At 41.7% G+C, this 27,453-nt stretch overlaps 1 protein-coding gene across 1 annotated transcript in view; it reads left to right on the plus strand.

The window, feature by feature from the left end:
• TET2 (tet methylcytosine dioxygenase 2) overlaps positions 1–27,453 on the plus strand; it is a 68,005-nt gene that overhangs the window by 26,467 nt on the left and 14,085 nt on the right. Inside the window, exons 2-3 of the mRNA XM_053941376.1 lie at positions 20,506–23,887; positions 26,067–26,157. Coding sequence (XP_053797351.1) covers positions 20,506–23,887; positions 26,067–26,157 — 3,473 coding nt within the window. The remainder of the gene's footprint in view (positions 1–20,505; positions 23,888–26,066; positions 26,158–27,453) is intronic.

Below are 27,453 nucleotides of genomic sequence, written 5' to 3' on the forward strand. Positions count from 1 at the left end.
ATTTCAGAGGACGACCAGTTTTTCTGCCTGCAAATCAGGATACTTCCTCTTTCTGTGTTGAGGGTTTGGAGCTCACATAAAGGGAAGGTGGATTTACGTGTGGAAATATGAATCCTACTTCCTGTAGCATTTGGCTTTTCCTTGTAACTAAGTTTATATACCTGCTTAGCAAGGGAGGCCCAGTATCAAGGTAAAATTGCTGCTGCACTTTGACCTCGGCTTCTTAAGGCTGATTCTGGCAACTGTCCACATGTTATCAGGATCTTGTGGAGATCAGCAGCAGTTCCACAAACTACATATGGGACTGCTAACTGAATGGCACAGACTGGTGTTATGGAGAGTGGGCTATCAAAACACCAGCAGTCCACAGCAGAGCTCAGGTATCCTGCGGGACAGTTGCATTCACAAGGATCTGACCTGTGCATTCTGTGGTCACTAAACCTGCATACCTGACTTCTGGTCAAGCAAGCCCTAAGGACCATCTCTCCAGCAGCATTCAGATGTTTGGAGAGCCAGACTGGTATTTCTGTAATTCCATAGAGTTTCTATTTATGTTTGTAAATCCCCAGGACATGTCCATCTGCATGTGTGTGTGCTTAAACACCACTGCACATTTTGGCCCATCTTTCGCTCATTTCTTCAGTCTCACAGTCAAGTTTTGCTGAGTGCCACGCTGCCATCTCTTTGTAGCCTCAGCAGGAATAACCACGGCTTCCCCTCCGTGTCCCTGTGCACTGCAGGCACTCACCCAGCAGTCTGGCTGTGAGTGGAGAGCTGCTTCCTCAGCAGCTGGCTCACACCCAGCGAGGAGGCTGCCTCCAAAGCACGCGGATGCGCATGCAGTTTTTTCCAGCAGAGCAAAGCTGTTCCTCTCCAAGTCTTGAGATCAAGGTCCTCAGAAGGTGCCAGCTTGTTTCTCCCTTAGGGGTTTGTCCATTCTGCCTACAGGAAAACTCTTACATACTTGAAAGTTTCACAGCAATTATTCCCAAGTTTAGACAACAATGAACACACGTGCAGTAGAGTAGCACTGAAAGTAGTTCTCAGTGTTTCATACACACACAGAGCTGATGTTAGTCACGCACAGCAGCCAGAAAAAAATCCAGCCTGTTGCATCATGATCTCTGATGACTGTGGAAATCATTCTGTTGCCTGCTTCGCAGCAGTCACCTCACCACTGCATTCTCTTCCTGCATTTTCTGGTTTTCCCCATTACACAACTCACTTAACTTTTTTTCCTGAATTAAAGTTACTCCCATTCCTTGCATGTTTCCATGATTACTCTGTGATTATCTATGATGTAATTAAGAGCTCTGCCATTTGGCATGGTGTATGCTTTCTGGAGTAATGTACCACTCTGCACTCCTACTTGGTGCCTTCTGGTTTCCAAGCAAGGCCATGGGAGGACAGACGTTCAGCTGAGCAGCAGAGCCCAAAGGGTTTCTCACTGAAACCTAACCCTCCTGGCTGCATGGAAAATCTGTTTGTTCTCCTTGCAAATACCCAATAACAGAATATTACTGTTTTGGAATAACAGAAACAGAATTCTTCAGCTTAAGCATATTTCCTCCTTTTTCACTATAATTAAGAATTGCCTGGAGTGACTCACCTTTCCCCATACACCCCCACTTGATGACTTCCTCCTGGACTGTATCCTCCCAGCAATGCTGGCAGCCATTGGAGTGTGAGAGAAAAAAGGGACAACCACCCTTGCTATTTTCTTCAGGCAAAATTGTTCCTGAAGTGTTCTTTCTTTGGTATGTTCATTATTGTTGTCCATAAAATAATGAAAGGAAAAACATGCCTATGTTAGCCTGTCAAGGGAAGGAAGCAGGGCAAGAGGCGTGTTTTTAATTAGTCATTTTGTGAACATTTGTGCAAGGACAGAGACTGCTGCCAAACAGCATCTCAATTAGCATGTCCCTGTGGGCAGACCTTGCTTGGATTGATCTGTGACTTACAAAGGTGACAGAGAGAAGATGCAGAAAGGATTAATTTGCTTTTTTATTACTCACCTCTTTTTTGTTGCTAGGAGAGGAGACTGGTACAATCTAACTGGGAGCAGTACCCAGTTCAATAAACTTGGCTTGGCTCCTGTGGGATTGGAGTGAGACAGTGCAGAAGAGCAGGCTGGGACCACACCAGGCACAGAGCAAGAGGCTGTTTCTAGTGCTTTATTAGGGAAGAGAGGTGAAACGTGAAGCAGTAAGTCAAAGATGAGGAAGGATTTGAGAAAGTAAAAGTACACTGAGCAAAGACACACAAACCCAGAGAGCAGGTTTTGTCACTGGTTGGTAATTCTTTGCAAAGTATTTACCACGTTCTCCAAACTTGAAGGGGATTTTGGAGAGGGCTGGAGAAGAATTGAAGGAAAGGAATACTTTTTTCTTAAAAAGTTAATGAAAAGTATTTTTTCCTACTGAAAACAAGGTGTGCATCCAGGTTTAAAAAACCCATGATATTTCACCAGAAAGATATTTTAAATGTTTTGGTGTTTTTGTCACACAGCAGAACGGTGTTTTGCATCACTGAAACTCCCTGAGGAGTGCAGTAGCATTTCTCAGCATGTTAATTGCCACATAGTGCAGTGGGTAGCTTCTGCTCAGGAGAGGGGGGTGGCAGTGAAGAGATTAAAATGATGATTCAATCAGGAGACTCACAGAAATCTGCCTAGTGACAATTTTTTTCTTTTAAAGATTCAGGCTCTGTGGCATAGTTACAAAGGAGGAGTCTTAATTAAAATTAGCAGGCAGATGAAGCATTTGAATGGGTATCTTTCAATTATTTTTCCCTTTCAGCTCACAGTAAACCCTCTTCTCCTTTTTTGTCTTTTCTCACAACAGCTTAAGTTTGCTTGAACAGTTTTGCTTGTCCATTTTCTTTCTGTCACAAAAAAAAAAAAATCCTTTAAATTGTACTCTCTCTAGAGTGCCACACAAATAACTTGCATTTCTATTACTCCTTTCAGCCAGGAACAATTTAGAGGCAGTTCTGCTTATGAGCCTGTGAGTTGGTCTGTATATCACTCACTATCCTGTTGTAGTTTGTGAAACAGGCAGAGAAATTAACTTAGGATCTGCATCACAAATAGCTTTTGCTGGGTGTCCACAACAGGAGTTACACATGGTTTATTTGCAAGTGTATCAGATCAGAACAGAAATGTTCAACTCTGGCTCCAGCTGCTTCTGTTTCTGACACCTGTTGACAGTTAGGGACAAAATTTTATGCACTAGGACAGACAGCAGAAACTCCAGCTGTGGAGATCCTGAAGCTAACATGAGTCCTTGAGCTTTCATATACATACATACACACACACACACATACACATATATACCATGCAAGATTTCACTGCTACTAGCAAAAGTCATGTCATACTACATGAATTCAGATATAGGTGTTATAAATGACGGTAATCAACAATTTAATTTGCACCTCCTGTTTCACTACCCTTTCATCATGCAGGAAAAGCACGCAAAGCTCTGTTGCATGCTTTCACCAGAGAAATTAAAACCCAAACTCATTTCATATCCTTAAACCAAATTTTTCTGACCAAGCAGATAGGAAAGAAAGCATGTAATCTTGAGTAAGTAACAACATTTAAAGGACAGACAAATGAAATCTAGTTTTGATTATCATCATCATATGGTTAAACAGAGCACAAGGCCAGGTAACTTGGCTTTTAAATTTCTTATATTCCTAGATTTTGGAATAGCTTTCAGCTCAGCAACTTGCTGTATATTTACTTTGCCAGGCAGAACAAGCCAGCTTGTTGTATTTCTTGCTTGGAATTAAAATGTAGATTCAAAACAGATGGGAATGTTTCTGCAGCAGCTGAATAGAAAATGAGAAAATTCGTCCCTCCCCTCCCCCTCCCAAACAAAGTCAGCTATCATCTCCTTCTGACAAAGGCCTATTCTTCTGCAGACCACATAAAATTATCTATCTGGTGAAGATCTGAATTTATGTACTATCGGGGCCCTTTGTGAAGTGCTGGTGAGCCCTTGGGCCAGCAGAGCCTCATTGCTCACAAGGCTGCTCTTGGAGAGGAGCAGAGCGACCTCTGTTCAGGAACTCCTTCAACGCTCGTTTTACATACAAAAGGAAGGGAAAACAAAACAACGAGAACCAAAATCAACGAAACAGAAAATTATTTCCTAGATGGCTGGTACCTCATCGGCACTCAGTCTAACCTGCTCTGAATTGGAGCAGCACAACAAAGCCATCCTCCTGGATTAGAGGTTAGTAAGCACAGACAGCTGGTCTCCCCCTGGATCTCTCCCCTACACTGACCTTGCACAGGGAATCCCTCCCTCCTTTATCCTTAGATAAACTCCTGTCGTCCCTGAAATCTGAATAACTGTGCCATCTCACAGTCACATTGCCCCTGCATCTGTCAGACATCATTGTGAATCACCTTTGTTTTCAGCAGGGAGTTTCAAGTCATTACCTGCCTGAAACAGGATTCAATCATTGTGTTAGTGACTGGGAGTTTTCTTTACGAAGGCACAGGCAGATTTCTTGTATTTGGATTTTTCTTTTCTTGGCTATGAACTAAGCATTTCATCAGATGATTACTTAAAAAATCAAAAAAGAACAAATCCAAAAAAACCATCCCCCCCTCTTTCTTTCTCTAGAAAGTCACTAAATCAATTCAGTTTCAAATCTGAATGCTGATCTCTGCTATTTTACCTAACTTGGTGGGTGCATTTTACTTCTACAAGCTTTGGATTCCTCTCTTCATTGTTGCAGTTTCTTTTTCTTAGTCTTTTCAGTCTAATTAGTCTCAGCTGTGATACTACATATTTTCTTCTTCCCCTGGGCAAAATATCCCCCCCACAAACAGTTTCTGTCTGTTCTTTCCCTCCCTCTTTAAATAGTAATTTACCTTTTAAGAAAACACAACTGCCTCCCTCTGTGATACTGTCCTTATGTCCTCCATGCACAGCAAGAACAAGAATTTCTACTTCTTGAGAAAACACCCATAAACTCAAGGAGAGAAAAGGTCAACTGTGACAAGGATTATGCATTTCTGAAATGCATAATCTATTTTCTATCTACAAAGATTCCTATTTTATATCTGAACTACAGAATTAGGATTGACCCTGGCAAAACCAAAAATCTTGCTATATTACTTGTATCACCTGCTACAAGGTGATGATACTGTTCTTCATTATTCAAACAAAAGCTTGTTTTTCTGAATTGCTAAAATGCCATTTAAAGCTAGGAAATAATCCCTTTCCTTCACCCCTAAAGATAGCCAATAAAAATTTAGCTCTGTTTTACAACTGGAAGAAATAAAAGAAAAAGGAATATAGAACTTTTTCTGCGAGACAAGAAGTAGAAGCACAAGATTTTCCTATATTTTCTTTCTTCCTCAGCAGCTCTTAAATACAGCTAAAGTTGAAATGAAGTCAATAACAGCAACCAGCTGTGAGGACTGTAGAACTGAGGAAAGAAAGATTTCTGCCCATCCAACACTGATTCAGTTTTCCTCTGCAAAGCATTTCTCAGTTCTGCTTGTAAGACAGACACTAAACATGGACCGAAGTCAGATGGGGCATTAATTTACATACCTTCCTGGGTGTGGGGAATCTTTCAGGAATATCCCTCTTATCTAACACCCTGTGCTGTCATTTTGACTTTTCGGGGCTCTGCCTCAAATGCTAAATATGCATTCAGGATCAACATCATGTAGGGCAGGAAACTAATGCATCTACTTTGTGCATTTAAAAGCAGCAAAAATTTTAAGTGAAGAAGCACAGTTTCCCATTTTTCATCTGGATGACTTGACTTTAACTAAGCTTTCTGTCATGAGTAGAGATAACAAGTGAGAGAACTGTGTAAATCTTCCCAGCAGATGATCTATTTGACAGCCTAACTTTGTGAAATGCACTGTCTAACTATAACATTGAAAGAGAAAGTTGATCATCTTTGCTCTTTTGAGGTGTCAGGTACTTAATATCATCTGTCTTCTTCATTCAAATACTGTAAGTCTATATTTTCCTCTTTAAGAAAAGACGAGAAATACAGAAACTAGAGTTAAAAAATAAAGGGTTTTTTGGTTATTTTTTTTAAAAAGGCTTACAGAAGAGTTTCCCTTCAAGCAAAAAATACAAAGAATGCAAATAAACATTGTCAAGCCATGAAACACTCAGTGTTACAACAGAAGAGCACTGTGGGAGTTACTGGGGCATGACCAATATACAAAATACCACCACTACTTTTCCTGTAATGCATGGTAGCACCTTTAAGTTACTAGAATCTGTAATGTTTCTGCATAAAAATCTGATATCTGGCCTAGTCAACAGCAGTTTTTCCATCCATGCAGTTGATGCAAAAGTTTATGGTCCTCTTTTCCATGTACAGTCCATAGAAATGAAAGTATTAATAAAGTAACAAATCATTTTGCAGTTATGTAAGTTGTTGTACCTAAAACTAGATCTAAATGATGATAAGGCCACAAATGAGAAAAAAAGTCAGTAACAGATTGTTACAGCTGCTCCTCTTTTCAGTCAGCTTATTGAAAACCCAGTAAATCTCAACTCAAGCAAGTTCATTTAAAACTAAAAGGCATAGCTGTTTGTTTTACAATGCCTATGAATAGTTCATCCCTGAGCTACTGGTTGGAAAAAAACACCCTATATCCTGTCCTGTGCACTCAACATTTTGCAATGCCACACTGTACACAGTTCATGGCCTGTGGCCACTGTTTTACAGTGTCTGTCCACCCTGAATTCTTCAGGGAGAGTTACTCAGGTATGCTCAGCATAACATACACTAGTTACTGTTCATGTCTTCATGTGTGAAGTGCAAATCTACTCCTGAGAGATAATGTTGGCAGTACTTGCCTTAATTAACCTGGTTCGGTGTATTATAAAAACCTATCTGTAGCTTTAACAGAAAGAGGCAACAATGATGCTCAAAGTGCTTACAAAATGTTTTTGCTGCATTTTGTGCAGTTATGTATTGGTTACTGCAGTTCCCTGTGAGCCTGTATCTGTGGTTGTGACCTATATGAGCAAAATAACTGGCAAAGGCTGCTGCCCTGCTCCAGCTGGAGCATAAAGGAACTGGTGTCAGTGCAAGCCCCAGCATCATTCAGTAACTCTCTCTGGGGAGTAGGAGGGCTCTCCAAAGACAGCCTCAAAGAAGTGGCTTCAAAAATCCTGCAGGTGGGATCTCAGTGTGTGTGCTGGTGCCAGGCTAGATGGGAGGAGAGTACTCCAGTGCAAGTTGGCAGAACCAGGAAGGCCTATGGAGCTGCTCTGCACTGGGAGGGGTCAGAAGGTCACATGGTCCAGTTCCTATAAAGACTGATTTGAATCAAAGTTATTGCAGTTACTTGGAAATGAGTGCCATAGTTGCAAAGCGTGAGCTTAAACTTTCAAATAAATCGGTGCAAATTCTGCAGCAGGTTCCTAGTGAGCCAGATCCAGAGGGAAGCCTCTGTAATTAGCACCCAACAAAGGTCACTGCCTGCCAATTCCAGGGTTCACAGGCCAACACCCACAGGTGCTGCAGGAGCATCCCAACAAATTTGAAGACTATTGGTTGGCAATCCTTGGTAATTTCATCTCTAAAAACTACTGTCAGTGTTTCTAGTCATCAAAAGTTTTAGCCACAGTCTCTAGCTGCAATGCCTTCCTCCAGCTTCAGCTTCCTGCAGTTCTGTGGAGCACATTCCCTCATCCACTTCCTCTTGTTAACCTTGTAATGGAAAATCTCTCCCAAAATCTCTCTCTCTCTCTTCCTCGTTGCTATCTGAAGTACACCAATCTTTCCTCCAACACAAATACAATCTGACACAACAAACAGAGGGAGAGTTATTACTGCTGACCACATATTTAATCTTTCATAGCAATTTCCTTTGGAATCCTGATTGAGCTTTTCAGTATTCGGTAGACACAGGCTGTTCCCAATGTGTCTCTTGTAAAGGGGACTGCAAATCCTTGAGCTTTGTATTTCCCTCCTTTAATTTAAAGCAACAGCAGTACTTACCACCATCTAGTTATTTCCATTATAGCCTGTTTGACCAAGTCAGGATTTAAAACCAAACTTCAAAGAAGCATCTTCTGTATCATGGAAGTTTGATTCATTTATGAGGCTGTACACATTTTTACAAAACAGTTCCTCAGATATTAGCCCACAATATCAGACTGGTTTTAGCATAATCTCAGGATCTTCTCTCTAACTCATTGGCAGCAGCACCACTGAGTTAAAATGTTTTGGTGTTCTGTGTTAGCTTGAACATATTTTTGCTGATTTCCAAGTATCTTGTTTTACAATAGCCTCCTTCAGGCAATAGAGTCCAGAGCAAAATTTAATCTTCAGAGAGCATAACAAAAGGAATCAGCCTTAGTTACCAAAAGATCATTAAGTAGTACCAGCTGTTTTCAAGACATTTAATTTTTTCAACGAAGACAGAAAAACTGAAGTGCAGACTAAGACTTTTGTGGTGCCTGGTTATATTGTGTATGAGAAAACACAATATACAGTGTATGAGAAAACATCTAACAAGTCTGAAGACATCTCTGCCTCCACAGCTCCAGGAACAAGGGCTGGGTCAGGGAGCTCAGGCAGGGGGAGATTGGAGCTGCTGGGATCCCCATCAATTTGCAGGATGGGACTGGGGCCCTGCTGGATGATGCTGACACATGCCCTGTATACACTGCTTGCTCAGCTGGCCCCTCTGCTTGGAGAGAGGAGCATGGTTTTGTTGGGACCTATCAGTGACAGGACTTTAAAAGTGCTAGAGGGAAAAGGTAGGAAATAAGATGGGCTTGGAGCCATCAGCACCCTGAACGTAGAGACCAAAGAGCTTCATGATATAATTTCTCTCTGTCATGCTGCACAGTTGATGCACAGCAGTATGGGCACATGTTCTATCTCTAGCACTCACCTGATTTGCTTTAATCCTCTACATGCTTTTTTAAAGGTTAACTGCAGGTACGCCAGGATATTATTTTCCCCATCTTGTTTTCAGTTCTAATTTTAGGTGCAACTAACTTTTCAGAACATATGCTTAGTCACCAATACCTATCAAAGACTTTAAAGACAATTTTGGGTTGGGAAGCTGAGGCACACATCTGATTTATTAAACACCATTTCTGCAGAAAGTTTTTGTGAGCTACATGAAGCTGTTAGGAAGGTTTGTTTGCTGGGGAGTGTAATAAGCAGATAAACTTTGCCATTAATTCTTGTCCCCCACCCTTCCCACAGTAAAATTATTAGCTTATTTTCTCATAATCAACCTGGCTGACCCTCAAAGGTTAACAAACGAAAGATAAAGTATCCTTATATGCATTTGACAGTGGCATTCATATTAGACTAGCTGACTGCATTAGACATTGAGTATCCATTGATGTCTTCTCTCTTCTCCCAACTCCCCCTGCCTTCTTTTTTTAACAAAAAAGCAGCTGTTCATTGCCCCCAGAGGCTGTATAGAAGTAACACTACCAATCACAGTCTGCACTGTATTTTTTCTGAGTAAAACCAATTGCATATATCAGAGCTTAATCCTTGTCTTGCCCCTGAAACTGTTCTCTTCCTGCTGTGTTTTGGGGGAGCAAGGGTGACAGAGGGACCAGGGGTTTGTGTTGGCAAGAAAAGCAGGGACTGTGCTGTGCAATCCACTTGGTGCATGAGGACACGCACACGCTTACGGGAACTCAAGCACACAATGCAGGGCGTTCTCTCCTACACCTGCATTCCTGAGCTCAAGACCACCACAGCTATGAGGCTGCTGGCTGAAGGACTAGCCTGGCAAACACTCTGCATAACCTTGCCAGGTAGGAGCAGTTCTGCAGGGCTTGTGGGATCAAGTCTTCATTGCTGGAGGTGTGGATTTAAAGAATGACCCTTTTGAGGAGAGTTCCCCCGATTAGGTCCTCTTAGGAAGACTAAAGAGAGGCATTTAAAAGGCTTCCATTAACTTTCATTGTCTGTAGGAAAGATGTTTACTTAAGCTGAAAAAAGTCGCAGCTATGATTTATGAGTTTCACTCAAAGTAGTCTCATATCTTAGATTTGTCTGTAGTTCCCAGCTTTCTAAATCCAGTTGAGTGTGTACTTTACAATGGTGAGCCTTTCATCCACACTGCTTCTTTGTGCACTAAGAGCATGGCTGTACTGGGGACAGACAATAATCAATTAATGAAATGGTATCTCGTGACTGAGAATATGAAGTGGGCTTTGCAGAGGCTGACAACAGCTCTTTTAACTCACCCATTTCTGTATGTCTCTTAAATATCTTGAAATATCAAAGGTCTTTCATTAGAGCTTCAAACTCTCTCAAATCCATGCAGGCCACTAGATACCTCAGAAGACCATGAACTGATGTGAGCTGGCAGCAAGTGGCGAGTTGCCAGAACGAAGAACAACCGACTGTTTTCAAAGCTTTGAAAATATTTGAAAAGGAAGGACAGAGAGAGAAGTGTTGCACTTCCCTTCAGGACTGCTCAAATGCCGCTCTTCCAAGTGTCAGCTGTGGGAGTCTAAAAGTCTTAGTGAGAGTTAAATCACAATCTGCCAGTTCCCCTGGCTCCTTTTAGCTTGGCAGCAGTGAATTTTCTGCCTCTTCATGTTGCATCCCGCCACAAAGGGAAAAATTTAAACAGGAGAAACAATGTTCCTTTGAATTAGTGGAAATTAAAGAAAAGCAGGAATGTGAGCTTGTTCTCGGGTCCCAACTGTTTCTCAGCACAGCAATTCCAAGTTTTTATCCAGTCTTTTAATTTGATTAAAGGGAGAAACTTTCATGTTAGAGCTGTGTTTTAAGCAATCATCTCATTCACAAAATCTAGACTTCTTACTGGTTTCCAGTTTCCCTGGAATACCTAAGTGATATTGCACAGAAAGGAAGAAGCTGGTATCCTTGTAATAACCTTTTTTCTCTAGTAGTTTTCTTAAATGTTTCTTGTCACAAAATACATAGAACTCCCCATATACTGCCCATTTATGCTTAAATACTAAGAAGTTTTAAATGGCTATACATAAAACCCACATCCTTTGTAAGTGGGGCTAGAACAAGATAAAAAGTAACTGAGAAATGGCCTTGGTTGTGTGGAAGCACGAACTGGAGCCTATCACTTGATCCTCAGAACAAGATTAACAGCAACCTTCTAAAGAAAAACCTAAAAATTCTCTTGGAAAGGGATATAAAACTAAAATTAGAAAGGGAAGAAAAATACTGTAGCCAAGGTGGTAACTACAGAAAATATGTTTTTCAAGCCAGGCTTAAGAAGCTAGGCTGCAACTCCTCAATAAATGCTGCCACGATGTGAAGTTGGTGTCTTTTGACTAACAATTTGTTTGGGTCCTGAGCCCTTTTATCTACGACAATCAATGACCAAGTTCTTCCTTAGCTTGTATATTGCATATTCAACATGAAAACACAGTTCCACATCTTCATCTCAAACCTAAAGCTGAAGAGGATGGTAACAGTACCCATGCCGAGCTCTCTGTGGGGCTTGGAACTGTGGTACGGCAACATCAGCTCACATTTTGTTTCCCTTCCAGAGTTTTGCTTTTATCAGGATTAGACCTCAACTGTTCTTAGGTTGTCAGCTGGCTCTGGTCATCAAAACCACCTTGTCTTTCATCTCTGGTACATCTGGAGAGGTAACTGTTTTCTCAGATCTGGATTTCAGCCCAATAATCCCTGCCATTGTTCTGTGTAGATTGCAATAACCCACAAGAAAACTGCTCCTGAAGACCACACACAAATGCAGAAAAGCTGAATGGCAACCATAGCTTCAGGGAGCATCTTCTCATAGACCTCTAAAAGTGCATTAGATTCTTATCTTCTGTGCTGCCTCAGCAACAGTGGAAGTCAGAAGAGATGTTTGTGCGAGTAGCTTGAAGACTTAAGCACACTGAAAGATTTTAAGGAAACAATCTTTTCTATAAAGCTCTGCTAGGAGTAACAAGCCTACTCTGCTGGTTTCAGTGTGATTTATACAGTGAGGGAATAAAACTGCTTAGTTACTGAGGGGAAAGTCAAGGTAATTCATACAGGTTTTTGGAAGATTGTACAGATACATGTTATAGCTGCTTGTATATCAAGCATCTGAATTTGGAGAAAATCTAGCGGAGTGTAGCATGTACATAATGTCTCCAGAGAACAGACTGTGGATTTGCTGTGACCTCCATGCATTTGGTCAGGGAACAAATGGTATGGATATAGATCCACCCAGGGAGGAGATTGGATGTCATGAACTGGGTTGTTTATTCTGTCTAAGGGGGGAGCATTAATGACAGTCTTCAGTTACATGGGGAGAAAGAAGCCATAGCACAGAAGGAAAAAAAACCTGCTCTGCATGTCTGTGGCAGATGGGATGAGCTGATCTAAGGTGATGTTTTAAATGGTAGAAGCTTTCTAATGAGTTATATTAATTACTGCATGTAACTGTGTGTTATTATGCAACCCTCATCATCAGAGACTTTTGAAAACAGGTTGGAGTGGACTGGTACACGTCTGGCTGGTGCTGCCCTTAAGCCAAGGAACAGGGCACCGACAAACCTATTTTTACCCATGTGTTTATGAGCAATTGGTCTGGTTTGTAAGTCACGAAAGGCACAAATTGGGAGGAATAAAACTAAATCACAAGTGGGAATGAAAACACATTTTGAAATTAAATCATGCAACAATTAAAACAGTGTAAGATGTTTCCAAAACAAGTACCCTTGTTTTGGCTCAACTCCTCCAGCTCCACTGTGTGGAAGTGAAGCCCCAGCAGGACATGTAGGGGCAGGCAGCATCTCTCACAAGAACACAGGGCATCTCATGGCTTACTGGCCCTGGCAGGGATCCCCAGAACCTGCCCCTTGGCTATATCGGCACACACATGGCACACTGTGTAGTGTGGGAGCTGCCTCTTTGGCTGCCTCTCATTTCTCAAAACACAGCAGCCAAAAGTTGCGTTCACTACAACATCCCAGCCTAGGTGTGGCAGAGCCATGAGAAAAACAGAGGAAGAATGTGTAGAGGGGTGTAAAGGCTACCGTAGTGGGGCCAGTGAAGGGCCTGAAAGCTCTGCTTTACCATCTGGACATGCAGGAGCACCAGTCAGAGTACACCTTAGAGCCATCAACCTTCTCCTTGCATTCTCTCCCTGCTCTCCTCTCAGTATGACCTTCAACTTTTAAAAATAAATTTAAGAAAACTGCATTTTGTAAAAAATTCTGTTTTCAACAACACTGTGAGACCAACAGGATTTCCTACTTAAAGTTCAAAGGATAATGGAAGCCAGAGCTGTGTAAATAAGTTTCCTGAGGACACTGCAGCCCACAAGGTTTTATTCTCTTCTATCAGTTCTTCCACTCATATGTCTATTTTCTAATGTTACTGCCCCAACAAAATGAAACCTTGAAATTTTTAGCTTGCCAGTGTTTCTTTTTTCCATCCTGTGGTTTTTCACTCTGCCAAAAGCTGTGATGAAATCGTCATGGATAACTAACCTTTGACTGGTGCTAGGAAGTCATCAACCCAAGAAATCCGTGCTATATCCAGGTCTGAAGCCAAATGGACAAAGATCACAGAAACTGGAAGATAATGATGACCGTGACCTCTTGGTAACCCTCCCTAAACAGCAGGTTGATAACATCAAGTGTGCCTTGAGGAACGGTTCAGCCACCAACGCTTGCTTATCCTGGCGTGCTCACAAGAGGCTGCACTGCAGAGCTTGGCCAGAACAGCAAGAGAAGTAAGCTGTTGCTCTCAGGGAGCTGATTTTAATCAGCAGCCTATATCACCATTGCCATTTGACACATGGAGTAGCTGAAGTACTGAGAGGAAAATCATCCCTCAAATAACATCCTTTCTCCAGACATCAAAAACGGGTCAAAGCACCGGTTGTGCACCTGATTAACACTGCTCAACGCACCTAGCCTAACATAATGGACTGAGATGAAGAACAAGAGACTGTTCTGTTTTCCAACCCAAACATCTTTGCCAGTGTTTAATTCACAGGCACTGTGAAATTACTGAATTATGTCCCTTGTGGGTCACAGTTTGAAATAATTTTGCTGGTCTAGACTTCACAGAGAATTTTCTCATTATGCAAAAGCATCTCACTCAACACACACTTATTTGAGCACCCCTGAGATTTAAGGCTATAACTCTGTCTGTCGGATACAAAGATTCTCAAAAAAAAGCAAAGATGAAAGGGTGCTTTAGTTCAGCTTCCCTGTATTTGTTAAAGACATCTAATAGTCAGGGTGGTGCTCAAGAAATTGAGCAATACTGGTCTTAGAGTATGTTGGCATCCCAGCACCCAAGGTAGTACCAAACAAGCTAACCTGGGGAGCACTGCAGCTCTGTGGAATGGCCTGTCCATACAAACCACCTGGATCCACCAAACACCAAACCTAAACCACAAAGAGAGCTGATAACTGGCAAGAACAGACAGAGATGCCAACCTCACCTTGAATGATCTGGTTATTGCAACAGGAGGGTCCTTTTGTTTCTTAAATTCAACCTGGTTTTGAAGTTTGACCTTTAGGGAAACGTTTCTTATCTGGTCATACCATGGTGGCATTTAAAGCAACTACTTTAGGACTGTGGTGTTTTGCTAGAAGAGCTACATAGTACAATTAGGTACAAAGCTTGTATGGAACACAAATCACAAAAAATGGGAACTGGAGAGCTGTGTGATGTGACATTATAATTTCTGTTTACTCATATTTTATAATCCTGAATTCATTTCCTTTTCATAATTGGTTTTTTCCACCCATACTGTAGAGGCATTTAATTTTTACTTCCCTTGATTTTATGCAATTGTTAAAATAGTACGCTTTTTCCACATCTGGGTAGAAATTACGCAGTATCCAGTCTTGTTGATGGTTATGTAATGTAGCAAGGAGAAATCACTATTTAGCTTTATTATCATGCCCTATGTCTTAAGTTCAAAAATCAAACTGATTCAAGTGCTTTTGCAATTATACCACTGTATCACTGAAATACAGGAACTGGTGTCAGTAAATTGAGGGGGGTTTAGCACTAGTTGATTTTAAAAATGCATGAATTTTGAAGCATCTGGCTTGGAGAAGATTTAATGAATTATTAATCCTCATATGTCACAAATCCCATGCTCTTCATTCCTGTATGTCTGCTTATACGTATATTCACTAGTCACCATTTTCCCTGTAAATTAAGGATAAATTAGCTATAAATTAGGTAACAAATTTTATCCATCCCACATTTTCTTTTGTTTGACACAGACTATCGTAGATCTAAATGCCAGAGAAGACAATTATATTCATGTAATATGACCTTCTGCAGAATACAGTCACAGTGTCATTAAGGAGTTTCCAGATTAACCCCTTAACTGCACTTTAAAGCTACAATAAGAAAGCATAATGTATATTTTAGGAAGAAATATAGATTTAACTAAAAAATTCAATGGACATGCAATGCATGGCATCCTTACTCAAGTTTTTTCCAAAGCATTGCTGATGCCCTAAATAAATAAACTATTCAAATGAAGAGACAATTGAATGTAGTGCAAAAAGACCCTATTGTAAGCCACAGAGCTCAGCTAACAACAGAGTGTCCTTGTCCTTCTGGGCCCTCCTTTACATCCGCCTTGAAGTTTCACTGTGTTTTCCTCAGCCATCACGTATGCAGTGGGGCAGCACAGCAGTGCTGCTGGTAAGGAGCAGAGCAAATCCTTAGGGGATGTTGTGGGGTTTTGAGCTTCAGTTCACCTTGGGTATGAATGCAATCTCTCTCAAATCTGTCCTGGTCTTGCCTCTCCTCTAAGTTTCCACGTGGAAGCTCACATTGTTTCTCTGTGATTAAACTACAGTACCTTAAGTGCAAAACATGTAAGAAATCCTTAAACTATACCACGTGTTCGACTTTTTGTCCTAGCAATAATGGAAATGTCTCACCAATAAGGAGCTTTGACGTGTTAGCTATGAATCCTTAGCCATCTGAGTTCACTGCATGTCTAGGGATACTGGCAGCTGCTTACAGGTGTTAACCAAGGGCACAGCTGCAGCAACTGGTCTTTAGCTACGCCAGGGAATCACATCCCATAATATCAAATCCTGGTGTTAAGCATCACTCTAACTGCTTACACACCTTGTTCCAATGTTAAAGAAGAGAAAGCTTTGTCATAGGGTTAATCAGAAACAATTTTGCTCGTAAGCAAGTCCAGAAGATTTCAGGTTTTAGAACAGAAATTGAACTTTCTGACAATGTTATGCATCAGTGCCCTTACCTACGTAATAAACACTCGTGCCTCTTCTCATATTTTCATTTGTTAGTGAAATAGGAAAAAAACCCAAACCTCTAACTTCAAGAGCTTTTTCACATGTTGGAAGTTCAGTATTTAGAACTCTGCCAGATGCATGAGCTTCAGAGGAGAGATGCAACTGCACAACAGCACATAAGGATAGGTAGCCACAAGTGAAGCCAGCTACTGTACACAGACAACAGGAGCAGGAGAGTGTAGCAGAAAGTACAACTTACCAAACTGGAGTTTGGCAAGGCATATGGGCAAATTCACCTCCTGTCGAGAAAGTGCTAGAGGGGTTTCTTGTCTGGGAGCAATTTAGACCTCTGTGTCATCTGGCAGTGGCAGAAGGGTGCCAGCAGGGTGGAGGCTGTGGCAACACCCCAGGAACAACCCAGTGAGCCATCAACAAGCTTCTGGGTATCTGACTTCTGCTTTCCTGAGTCTCATACTGATAATCAGTTGAGCACAAGTCAGCTGAGGTTTTGATCTGAGGATGTGTATTTCTGCTGGGGAAAAAAACCTCTGAGGAGATAAATGTCTATCTCAACTAACCCCAGAAGGGGAAACAACCCATTTGACATCCCACCTTTTGGTCCTTTTAGGTCCATGAGTGCTCTACCACAGCTATCCCCCCATCTACTTTTTCTCCTGGGACTCTTGCCCAGTTTTGCAGAAGACTGTACTCCCCTGCAGTGGGTGTATTTACTCATTCATTCATCTGAGCTGCTTTGCATTCACAAACTCTCCAGATACAGGTGCTATAGAAAATAAGCTGTGAACCTCCAGAACTGGCTAAAACTAAAGATTTTCTGTGAAAGAAAATGACACAACTTCTGTTGCTGCAGAAATATCTGTTTTGCTTGTAACAACACCTTTCACAGTATACTGATAAGAGGTGGCAGGAATATGCCAAACTTGTCCATAAAAAAACAACAAAAAAATCTCAGGCTCTCATTCAGTGCCTAGTTTCCAGTTTGTGCCCTGTGTGCAGCAAGAAAGAAATGTACTTACATTGATTGCATCTGAAAAAGTCAAACAGTGGTAGTCTGAATTATAACTTGAATGCATATTGGTGGGATGAGATGCTGATCCATTTGCACAGTAATGTGCTATATTTAAGTCATGCATCGTGGCATCTTCAAAGAGGCCAGTCATAATTATGATGGATTAGACTGCAGAGTCAGTCCTAGATGCAGTAATTGTTTCACAGATGCTGATGATGTGACTTGAATTTCTAATGAATTATAGCTGAAGAAAAATATGTGGAGCTTCTAAATGGTCTGGATAAAATACAGCTATGGGAAAGACTAAAAAGACTAAATACTGCCCTTGTGGGAAGGTAGATTTACTTTGAGAGGTAGAGTGTTCACCTCTGTAAGGACAACCACAAAGACTTTTTAAGATGCAAGCAAGTAGGAGTACTACTTCATGGTGTGCCAGGTAAAACCAATAATAAAGATATTGTGGCCATTTATTTTTTGCCAGTTCTACATTACAAATTACGTTACTTTACATTTGCTGTGATTTGTAGTTGCTTGAGGAAGATTTTTACTCAAGTGTGACTTGAGGATAGTGAATAACTTGAGTGTAGACAGTGAGAGAAAAAAGTATAATACAAAGGTACCCCCATCCTAGATGCATTTCAAAGAATGCAAATCTGGCACTTTTAATGCATGAATTAACTTTGTATTTTGAAGAACCAAATGATTCCCATGTTCTTTGCAATGTCTAACACCAGTGCCTTTTACACTGAAAGTGGTCAGAATTTGGGGGAACATACCATAAGATCTTTGAGAATGCCATGAACAATAATTCATCTCACAAGATAACCTTGTGGGTTTTGAGAACAGCATGAACATAAGACTCTTTTCTGACCACAGATGTGCTCCTTTGAGGGGTTTGCAAGCTAAGTTTAAAGAAATCAGGGAGCCCCCATTTCTAAAGAAAATGATGCGTTTATCTGATAATAGTAAGGAGTTGAGAAGAAAGATTGCCTGGGAATTCCCAGAAGGAATTTGGTTGCAACCCACAAGGTACATCAGAAAAAAAGCCACAAGGCAAATTTTGAGGACCAGACAAAGTTTCTCACAGCTTAGTAATGCAGACTAAAACTTTTTTAAAAAGAAATAAATCTTTTAGAAGCAGCTTGACAGCACGGTGTTAATCACTATGGTGCCCTTTATTGTATTTCATACTTATGAAATGCAGCAGCCTATACACTCATGTCTGTGGTTCACCTGCACTTTTTAGGAATGAAAGGTGTGGAGGCAAAGAATGGCTTCCAAATTAGTCTGGCATTTTATTTTTGAGACACTCTGGGAGCATCGTTCTGCTGCCTGGCCTAGAATGACGCATCAGAGGAATCCTTTTCACACAGCTTTCTGCTAAGCGTGGAACATCATCTCCCTGGGAAAGCTGCAAAGGCTCATGTCTTGCGGTACTATAAAGCTAGGGTGGGAAATACCTCTAGAAGGGAATAAGCCTACACCACCATGTTAAAAAAACCCAGGCAAGACTGACAAACATTTTTTTCCATCTCCCTGTTCTTAGCTTTCCCTGCAAAAATTCTTTTTAAAAGTATCATTACCTGCAGCGAGAATTTCTCTTCTTCTGTCATAAAAAAACATAAATTGAGTAAAGGAAGAAAAAAAGTCAAACTTCAAGAGGTCAAAAGTAAATCTAAAAACAAGTTCGGCATTCGGAGAAAATGAATACAAGTTATCATATAGGTGCTTACTGGTCAAAATGTGCATTTGAATTGTCCTGCTACTGAGATCAGAGCTGCAAGCAGAGAAAATTCTGCTGGATGCAATGTATTTAATGAATTACTATTACTTATAAAAGCATTTTAGAATCATATTACTGAACTGAGTAAAGCAATACTGCACTGAAAATCAGATAAATTACATTTAAATAACATTTTAAATTACATTTTAATAACATAAAAATATTAATGTAGGATAAATACATAAGCAGAGCAACCATGATGGGAGATTTTTTTCAGTATAATAGTTCTTCCTATGTAGTGGCAATACTAGCCACGTGTAATGCTTCTCCTGACTCTGCAGTCTGAGCAGGGCTGACCTGGTAATGGAGAACCCTTCAGATTCTCCTTTATGCAAACCAAAAATAAAAGCTTCATAACAGACATGCATATATCCAAATTTTCTCTGTGCAACTTCAAATCTGTAAGACCCACTGTCAGTCTGCCTTCTGTCATTTGTGACTAGTTGAGAACCATAAACCAACAAAGAATAAATTATGAGCAGAGTCAAACAAGGGCTTTATCTATGTTAACTGGGTCTGTGAATTCTGGGAAGATGCATGTGAACAGGATTAGCTTGTCATTGTATGGAATTTGCTCACTGCACATTGTCAGTACTTTTATCCAGCTAAAAACTTCACTTTGTAAATAAAGAGTATATGAGAAAATGGGATTTCCCACCCTAACAAAGAAGAAAAAAAATCCTAGCTCCACAGCTGCAGAACTCAATTCAAAACCCAAAACACGGTTTAAGGCATGCTTGATATCTATATGTAAATTTGAAAGTATATTGATACCTGAAAAAAAGCATTTCCATCAAGCCTTTCAAAAATCAATCTATTTCTGTCAACTTTACCAATCTGCTGATAAACTGTAAGAGTTCCTGTGGACAGCAGTCAAGCATGGCTTTATCTTGTGTATTGTGCCACTTGCGTGGTCTTCAGGAATGCCAGTTTTAAAAAACCCTGTCAGACAGCTGAGGACAGGGGAAAAAAGAGTTTTCCCCTCTAATTGGAAACTTGGTGGCAATACTCCTTCAAGTCAGACAAAAGAGGTTTGGCACACTTGATCAAATTACAGGATTAGCACCAAGTCTGGGAACCACAGTTTCAACATGACTTTCTGTCTTACCAAGGGCAAAATGTGATGACAGAGGAGTCTATGCAAATAATTCGAAAGCAGAGAATACTTTTTGCTCCACTATGAGAGATTTCTTCTGGTAAAATATCTTACTGTGTTAAATGGGGGTAAGGAAGTCACTCTGTATTGTCACTCTCTTTTCATCTTGAAGAACAAACCTTTAAGAAAAAGGGAGACCTGGGGGTGCAAGATGCACTAGGATAGTGAAACACCCCTCGGGTGCACTTGCAGGCTCATGCTGTGTGTGGGAGCTGGTCAGGGCAAGGGGTGCTTGAATACTGCAGGAATTGTCAGTAACTGGCTGTCCTTCAATGAAAACTAAAACTGACTTAGATTCTCTCCTGTCTCTTTTCTTTTTCAGATACGTTCAGAGGGTAACCTTGTGGATGGCCTCAAAGCAGGCCAGATGGAACAGGACAGAACCAACCATGTTGACGGCAATAGATTGAGTCCATTTCTAATACCACAGTCTTCTCACGTTTGCCAGGCAGAGCCTTCTGCAGTGAAGCTACAGAATGGGAGTCCAGCAACAGAGAGATCTGAAGTGGAAGTAAATGGAGACCACAAGCCACTATTCAATAAAAGCAACTTTGGAGTGCCCCACCCAAAGGGAAGTCCAAACAATTGTCTTAGCCCAGACCTTTTACAAGAAAAGAAAGTATTTTCCAAATATATGCAAAATGGTGGGATCAAACGCACTTTTAGCGAGCCCTCACTGTATGGACTTCATGAGAGCAAGAAAGTGAAACAGGACAAAGAGGTAAATGGAGAAAAAGCTGAGCCAGAGGACAATAGTGAAAAACCAAGTGTCTCCAATTGTTACAGTGAGAAGAAATCTGAGAGTTTTAAAAGACAAGAAAACAAAGCTTCAGATTTGATACCGTCTACAAGATACAATAGTGTTGGTTCAGAAAACCCTCATGACCTTCTGATTCAGGATGAGCAGGAGCAGGAAAATATTCATTGCCATAACGGGGACATTGTCTTACTACTTAAGAACAAGGCAGTGCCAATGCCTAATGGTGCTACAGTTTCTGCCTCTTCCATGGAAAGCATGCATGGTGAACTCCTGGAGAAAACACTGTCTCAATATTATCCAGAACACGTTTCCATAGCAATGCAGAAGAACACATCTCATATCAATGCCATTACCAGTCAGGCTACTAATGAGTTGTCCTATGAGACAACGCATTCATCCCATACCTCAGGGCAGATCACTTCCCCACAGACCTCAAACTCTGAGCTGCCTCAAGTGCCAGCTGTAGTGGTTACTGAGGTCTACAACACAGAAGACTCCAGTAAACCTCCTGTATTGCCAGGTAGCTGTTCACTTCAGAAACCAGATCTACAGCAACAGATTCCAGGCTATGATCCTCACCAGTTACCTATAGGAAACAGTAATATTCATGGAAGCATAGGGCAGATTCCCAACCATGACCTCTCTCTAAGTTCCAGCAGTAACCTGCAAGCTCAGAGCACTGCTCTGGAAAGGTACTCTGAGCAAGCAGAAAATAATGGTGCTTTCTTTACACAGAACTCAACGTTTCACAAAGATTCCTCCACTGCTCCTGCTCCAGAAATGAACAGTGCACTGTCTGCCGCGGAGCGAGAAGGACACCACTCCTATGACAACAGATGTCATGAAACTCTTCCTGGGGAGGTAAAAAATGAAGGGCAACACGAGGGACCAATGTCAGAAAGTCCCAGCCTCAGCCAACAACAACTTCAAACTCAGCAGAGCCTTCTGCCACAGGCACAAACGTCACAACAAGATGTCAGTGAAAGCAACCCGCAAGCTGCTGTGGCCACCTCAATTCCGCAGCGCCCCGAAGGAGTGATGCTGGTGTCAGAATCTCCCCTCCAAAACCTGCACACACACAGAAGCAAGGGTGAGTTGCAACAACACTATCAGCATTTCCCAGGACAGAGAGAACCTGAGACTCCTCCTGACAAAGAAAAGGACCAAGTGAAAGAGCCCGTACAACAGGCTCAACATTATTCAAAACCAGCCTGGATAGAACTGGTTTCCACCCAGTTCCGCCAGGGAGAGCCTCCCCAGAAGTCCAGCGAAGCATTATTGCGGTCAATTCTTCAGTACCAGGCAAGCACAGCCCAAACAGTTTATACAAAACAGTATGCTGGAAGTCCTGATTCATTAAAGGGGCCTTCAGGACAGGCCCAGAGCCAGAAGATAATGCAACAGGAACAATTTCCTCCACTGTACAAAAGCGAGAGCTCCCAGCTGCAGCCACATCCCCCAGCTGACCAGCAGCTGCCGTTCCAGAAACACTCACCACAGCCACAGCTCACAAAGGTGGATTCCCTTCTCAAGTCCCAGGTGCAGAAACACCCTCCACAGCAGCTCCATTTCCAGCCAAGATCAGAACAACAAGGTGAACAGCCTTCAGGGGCCCCCTTGAAACAGCAGCACTTGAATCCCCAGGCAGGGGAAAACGGGCAATTCTTGCATTCACACATCTTGCAACAGATGCTGCAAAAACAGGCACATGCAGTGCAACTGCCATGCAGTCCACAGCTAACCCCAAACCAGCAGCAGGCTCCACAAATGAAAACTAAAGACCTGCCCCAAGCCGTATCCCACCCCCAAAGCAATACTGAGCAGCCTCTAGACAGGACGTCCTTCAATCACCTTAAAGTAGATGAATGTTTCCAAACTGGGACTAAGTATGCTAAATCAGCTGCATTCCCACTGCCTAACCCTCAGCTAGGCCTAGAGCAGGTACAGGCCACGAACAACAAAGCTCCCCTTTACACTCAGAAGGCAAATGCCAGTATCCAGCACCCTTGCCCAAACAACAGACACCTGATTTCTGAGAAGAAAGGGAACGCCGCAAATATGGAACGCTTTGGAGCCAACAAAATGCAGGACTTGCAGCATGTGCAGTATTTTTCAAATAACTTGACCGCAAAGCAAGATGTGAATCATTGTTTTCAAGAACAAGAGCAACAGACACAACAAGCCTCAGTTCTGCAGTTGCCACCCCTCCAGCCCTCACAGGGCTATGGTGCTAGTCTGAACCAAGACCTCCCAAGCCAACAAGCTCCACAGATCCCTCAGCAGTACTTACCACACAGCCAAACTGCCCCCCATGCCCAAGACCAGAGAGGCTGTCATTTGCAGTCCCAGACCCCTAAGGATTTTCAAAAGCATGCTGCTCTGCGGTGGCATCTTTTGCAAAAACAGGAGCAACAAGCATACCAGCAACCCAAAACTGAGACTGGTCCCAGTGCAGCACGCAAGCCTATAAAAACTGAGGCTGGCACAAAGTCTAATGTCTGCATGCGCCCATCAGCTGGACAGCTGGAAAACAAAATGTGGAAAAAAACAATTAAACAAGAGAATCAGCACTTTGGCTGCGAGAACTTGCAACAAAAGAGCATCATTGAGACAATGGAGCAGCAGCTAAAACAGATACAGGTCAAATCACTGTTTGATCATAAGACTTTTACTCTCAAATCACCCAAACATGTGAAGGTTGAAACAGCAGGCCCTATTACCATCCTGTCACGAAATACCAGCGCTGCAGATTTTGACACTCAAATGCCAATCTTAGATCAGCAAGCAAACTTGTCTGCTGAGAAAACCCCGACCAAAAGAACAGCTGGAACTGTTCTCAATAATTTTTTAGATTCACCTTCCAAGTTATTGGATACGCCTGTAAAAAATTTATTGGACACACCTGCCAAAACCCAGTATGATTTCCCATCTTGCAGCTGTGTTGGTAAGTGCTGAGATGTACTAAAAACATAATAGCTCACAGGAAGGAAATGAGCCTTCAGGTTGGGATCACAGGGTTAGTTGGATGTTTTTGTTGGAAGATTTTCTTGGGGTTTTTTTAAGAACAGTAATTAGTGAAGACTTATAAAACTGGGATTTTACACACTTATGCCTACTCCACTTACCAACCCTACACATGGCCCCTTCCTCATTATTCCATAAAGCAATTACCTATTTGATTTTTCAGTCAGAATGCTTGTGGCTTCAGATCCATTCTCCTTGAGCAGCAGACATGTAACAACAACATACTGATAAAAAGTAGGTCATAACTTTATGACCTGATTTATTTGTCAAGGTTAGATATAGCTTTCAAAAAAACTATCCCGGTCCAAAACTTTAGAACCTTATGGCCATTTTTTGCTCTAACAGTGAAATTGTTGAAGTTTCCCCTAGTAAAGACTAAGCAAAAACAGATGTCAGATTATTCCTTACTTGTTGCAAGAGTTTATCCTCCTTTTCAGGCATTTGTCTCCTGAAAGGCTAAAGAGATCCACAGTTTCATAGAGAAGCTACACAAGCAGTACCAAAAAAAGCAGTGGGGGGATCCTTGTTGCTGCTTGATGGCAAACCCTGTCTCCAAGAGCTGGAAAAATAGAGCAGAGGGGAGCAGAGTGGCAGGCATGGTCCACTAGCCCAAGCTTTCATACAGTACTGACACTGCACATAGCCAAGTGTAACAGGCACTTTCAGACTCTACTGGATAAATTATTCAGGCTGAAACAAAAGGTCCAGCACCAAAAATGAGAAGAAAATAAAAATCCTTGTTAAAGTTTCAGTTACTAGGATTTTGTATCAATTATAAAAGAGGGAAGTTGAATCAATGCTCTTCCAAAATGCAAAATGGATCTTTTTGCCATTTTGAATGTTGGGGCTGTGTCTCAGAGATGGTATGTGGGAACAAAACCAGGAAGTCATGTATTTCTAGAGCTCCCAGGAAGAACAGTGGAAGCCAATTCCTTGCTGTTCCTTGTTTTATAAGAAACAACCTTCAAAATGTAGGTTTTTTTGAAAATACAGTTATCATTTGTTGGGGGGTTTTTATATTGTTTCTTCCATATAGTTAGCACAAGTTTTTCTAGCACTTATTTCCTTATCCTCACTTTTTTTTTCCTACTGAAACCACTAAGCAAACTTAAGAACTTATTCTTCAGTCCTAGCAGACACTAGGAAATACAAGAGTATGAAACGCCTTCTGAAGAACCCAGTACCACAGCATAACCTATAGGTTTATTGCTCTTTCTTATCAATATTGTCCTTAAGAAGATTAAATTAAGCCATTCCCCACTGACACGTTCATATTTATACCATGCCTTCATCGTGCTTCCAGAGGCTGGCTGTCAAGAGCAGCACCACCCATCCAGCCTGTGGAGTTAGCATGGCAGAAAGCAACAAGTCAGCATTCAGACATCAGCCAGCACAGCTCCACCACCTCCTGAACCCAGTCAGGGCCTGGCCATTTCTTTGACACAGCTGGAGCCTGCTTCCTGGTATCAAACCAAACATACAGCACGTATTGTGACTGCTGATACAGTCCTACCTACACACAGAAAACTGAGGCCACATTCTTGGCATACAAGGGTTTTTACCAGGCCTTGGGCATGATTTTTTTCAGCAAATTTGGGGTTTTTTTTCCTTTTCACAGTTTTTCTGTGGGTGGCAGGAATTCTCTGTGTAACCTTAGTGGCCAGTTTTTCAAGCTGTAAGTTCCTGCACTGTCAAAAACAAGTACGATACAGCTCCCTAACATCAATATTTACCACTGTTATCCCATTTATCCTCCTTTCTACATACTGGGAGAGGAGGAAGTAGGAGAAGGAGAAACAATTGTTCGCTGATAACAGGAAAATGCCAAATTGAACGTCAGCGTAGAGCCTGAGATGTGGGATAAGTGTTTGTGCAAGGGAAAGGCACACAGTCCCTATCACAGCTGTTTGCAGGATTAGCCATTGCTTTGCATGTTTAGTACAAACTGTGTGGGCAAATGCCTCAGACATAAGTGTTTGAAAACTAGCCCCAAGCCCATAGAGCAGTCTTCTAACAAGCTAGAGGTAAGCTTTGTAATGTGACATTTTACATGAAGGAATTAAGCTTCAAAGTAATAACCTTTATTTTGTTTTAAACAGAGCAAATTATTGAAAAAGATGAAGGTCCCTTCTATACCCATCTAGGAGCCGGTCCTAATGTGGCAGCTATTAGAGAAATCATGGAAGAAAGGTAATTAGTGCAAAGGCACAGAGCAGATTAACTTTTATCCTTTTGTGGACGTCAGAATTTTTCCAGCTTTTGCACATAAAGAAATAAACAACTGCAAATCAAGTAATTACTTGCAGGCTTAGCTACTCCAGTGTTGCCAACATTACGCACCCTGCTATTCACCAGAGAGTCACAATATTTGACAGGGCTAATAGTCTGCTGGCTGGCACGGGCTGTGCCCTGGGAGACAGATGCCAGCCAACCCAAGCCGGAACAAGTTCTCACCAGCCTGCCAAGCAAGGCGGCTGGCAGTGGCTGCAAAGGCAGGCATGGAGCTGGTGTTCCCTCTGGCTAGGAGAATGCCAGTGGAGAAGGAGGATGAAGAGCAGAATACCAAATTTCAGCATCAATTTCCCCTCACTAAAATTACTAAATGTCTGAATCTCATTCATTCATGTCTAGAGGAGTGCCACAGAACTGCTGGATGGGATTTCAGCCCAAGAATCAATAAGTAGTGTTGTGAGAAAACATTCCCCTGCCTTGGAGTATTGCACAAACCCAGTCTTATCTTGATTATGGACAATCCCTGTCATCATGTTGCATCCTGTGGTGTATTTAGTACATCAAAGCCAACCAAACCAGGAATTTTTAAAGGCACAGAAAAGATATATGATATGTGCTGTTTAAAAATATGTGTAAGCACAAACCCCACCAGCCTACCTAAGATATACAAAGTAAAAGCTGTCACAAAAGTGATTTCTGCACTGTGAATTCTGCATTACTTGTAGCCAATAATGACCAGATTTTTAGAGGTATCTGGGAATTCAGTTCCCCCCTGAACAAAGAAGCAAAAGAAAAACTCTTCAGTTAAGTCAGAGACAGATGGGAATTTGGTTGGTTCGTACCTTAAAAATCTGGACTCCAGAACAGCAGTGAAGCTCCAGCTAGCTGCAGAACCAAAAGCAAGTGGGCATTATTGCAGTACTCGATCTCAGCTAAGGAGCACCATTTCTTAGCAAGGTCTGTTAGCTTGTGCTCATCACTGCACAACCTTGGGGCACTTGTAGCCTATGAAACCCTTCAGATTAAATCATAAGGTGCTTTCTCTTTCTTAGCACCTCTTTCCCTGTGACTCTTGTGCATGGCTTGCCCCAGTAATTTTCAGCTTTGGGAGCAGCTCGAGTGCATGAAAACTACATAAATCAGCTTCCTTCTGGGAAGGGAGAGTGAACACTGATTCTCTGGAGAAATTCTTTACCATCTGTTATCTCCAGAGCTCTCATCGACTGGTTCTTTAGTATTTACAAATAATAAATA

Source organism: Vidua chalybeata, chromosome 4, assembly GCF_026979565.1.
Source record: "Vidua chalybeata isolate OUT-0048 chromosome 4, bVidCha1 merged haplotype, whole genome shotgun sequence".
Lineage (NCBI taxonomy): Eukaryota > Metazoa > Chordata > Aves > Passeriformes > Viduidae > Vidua > Vidua chalybeata.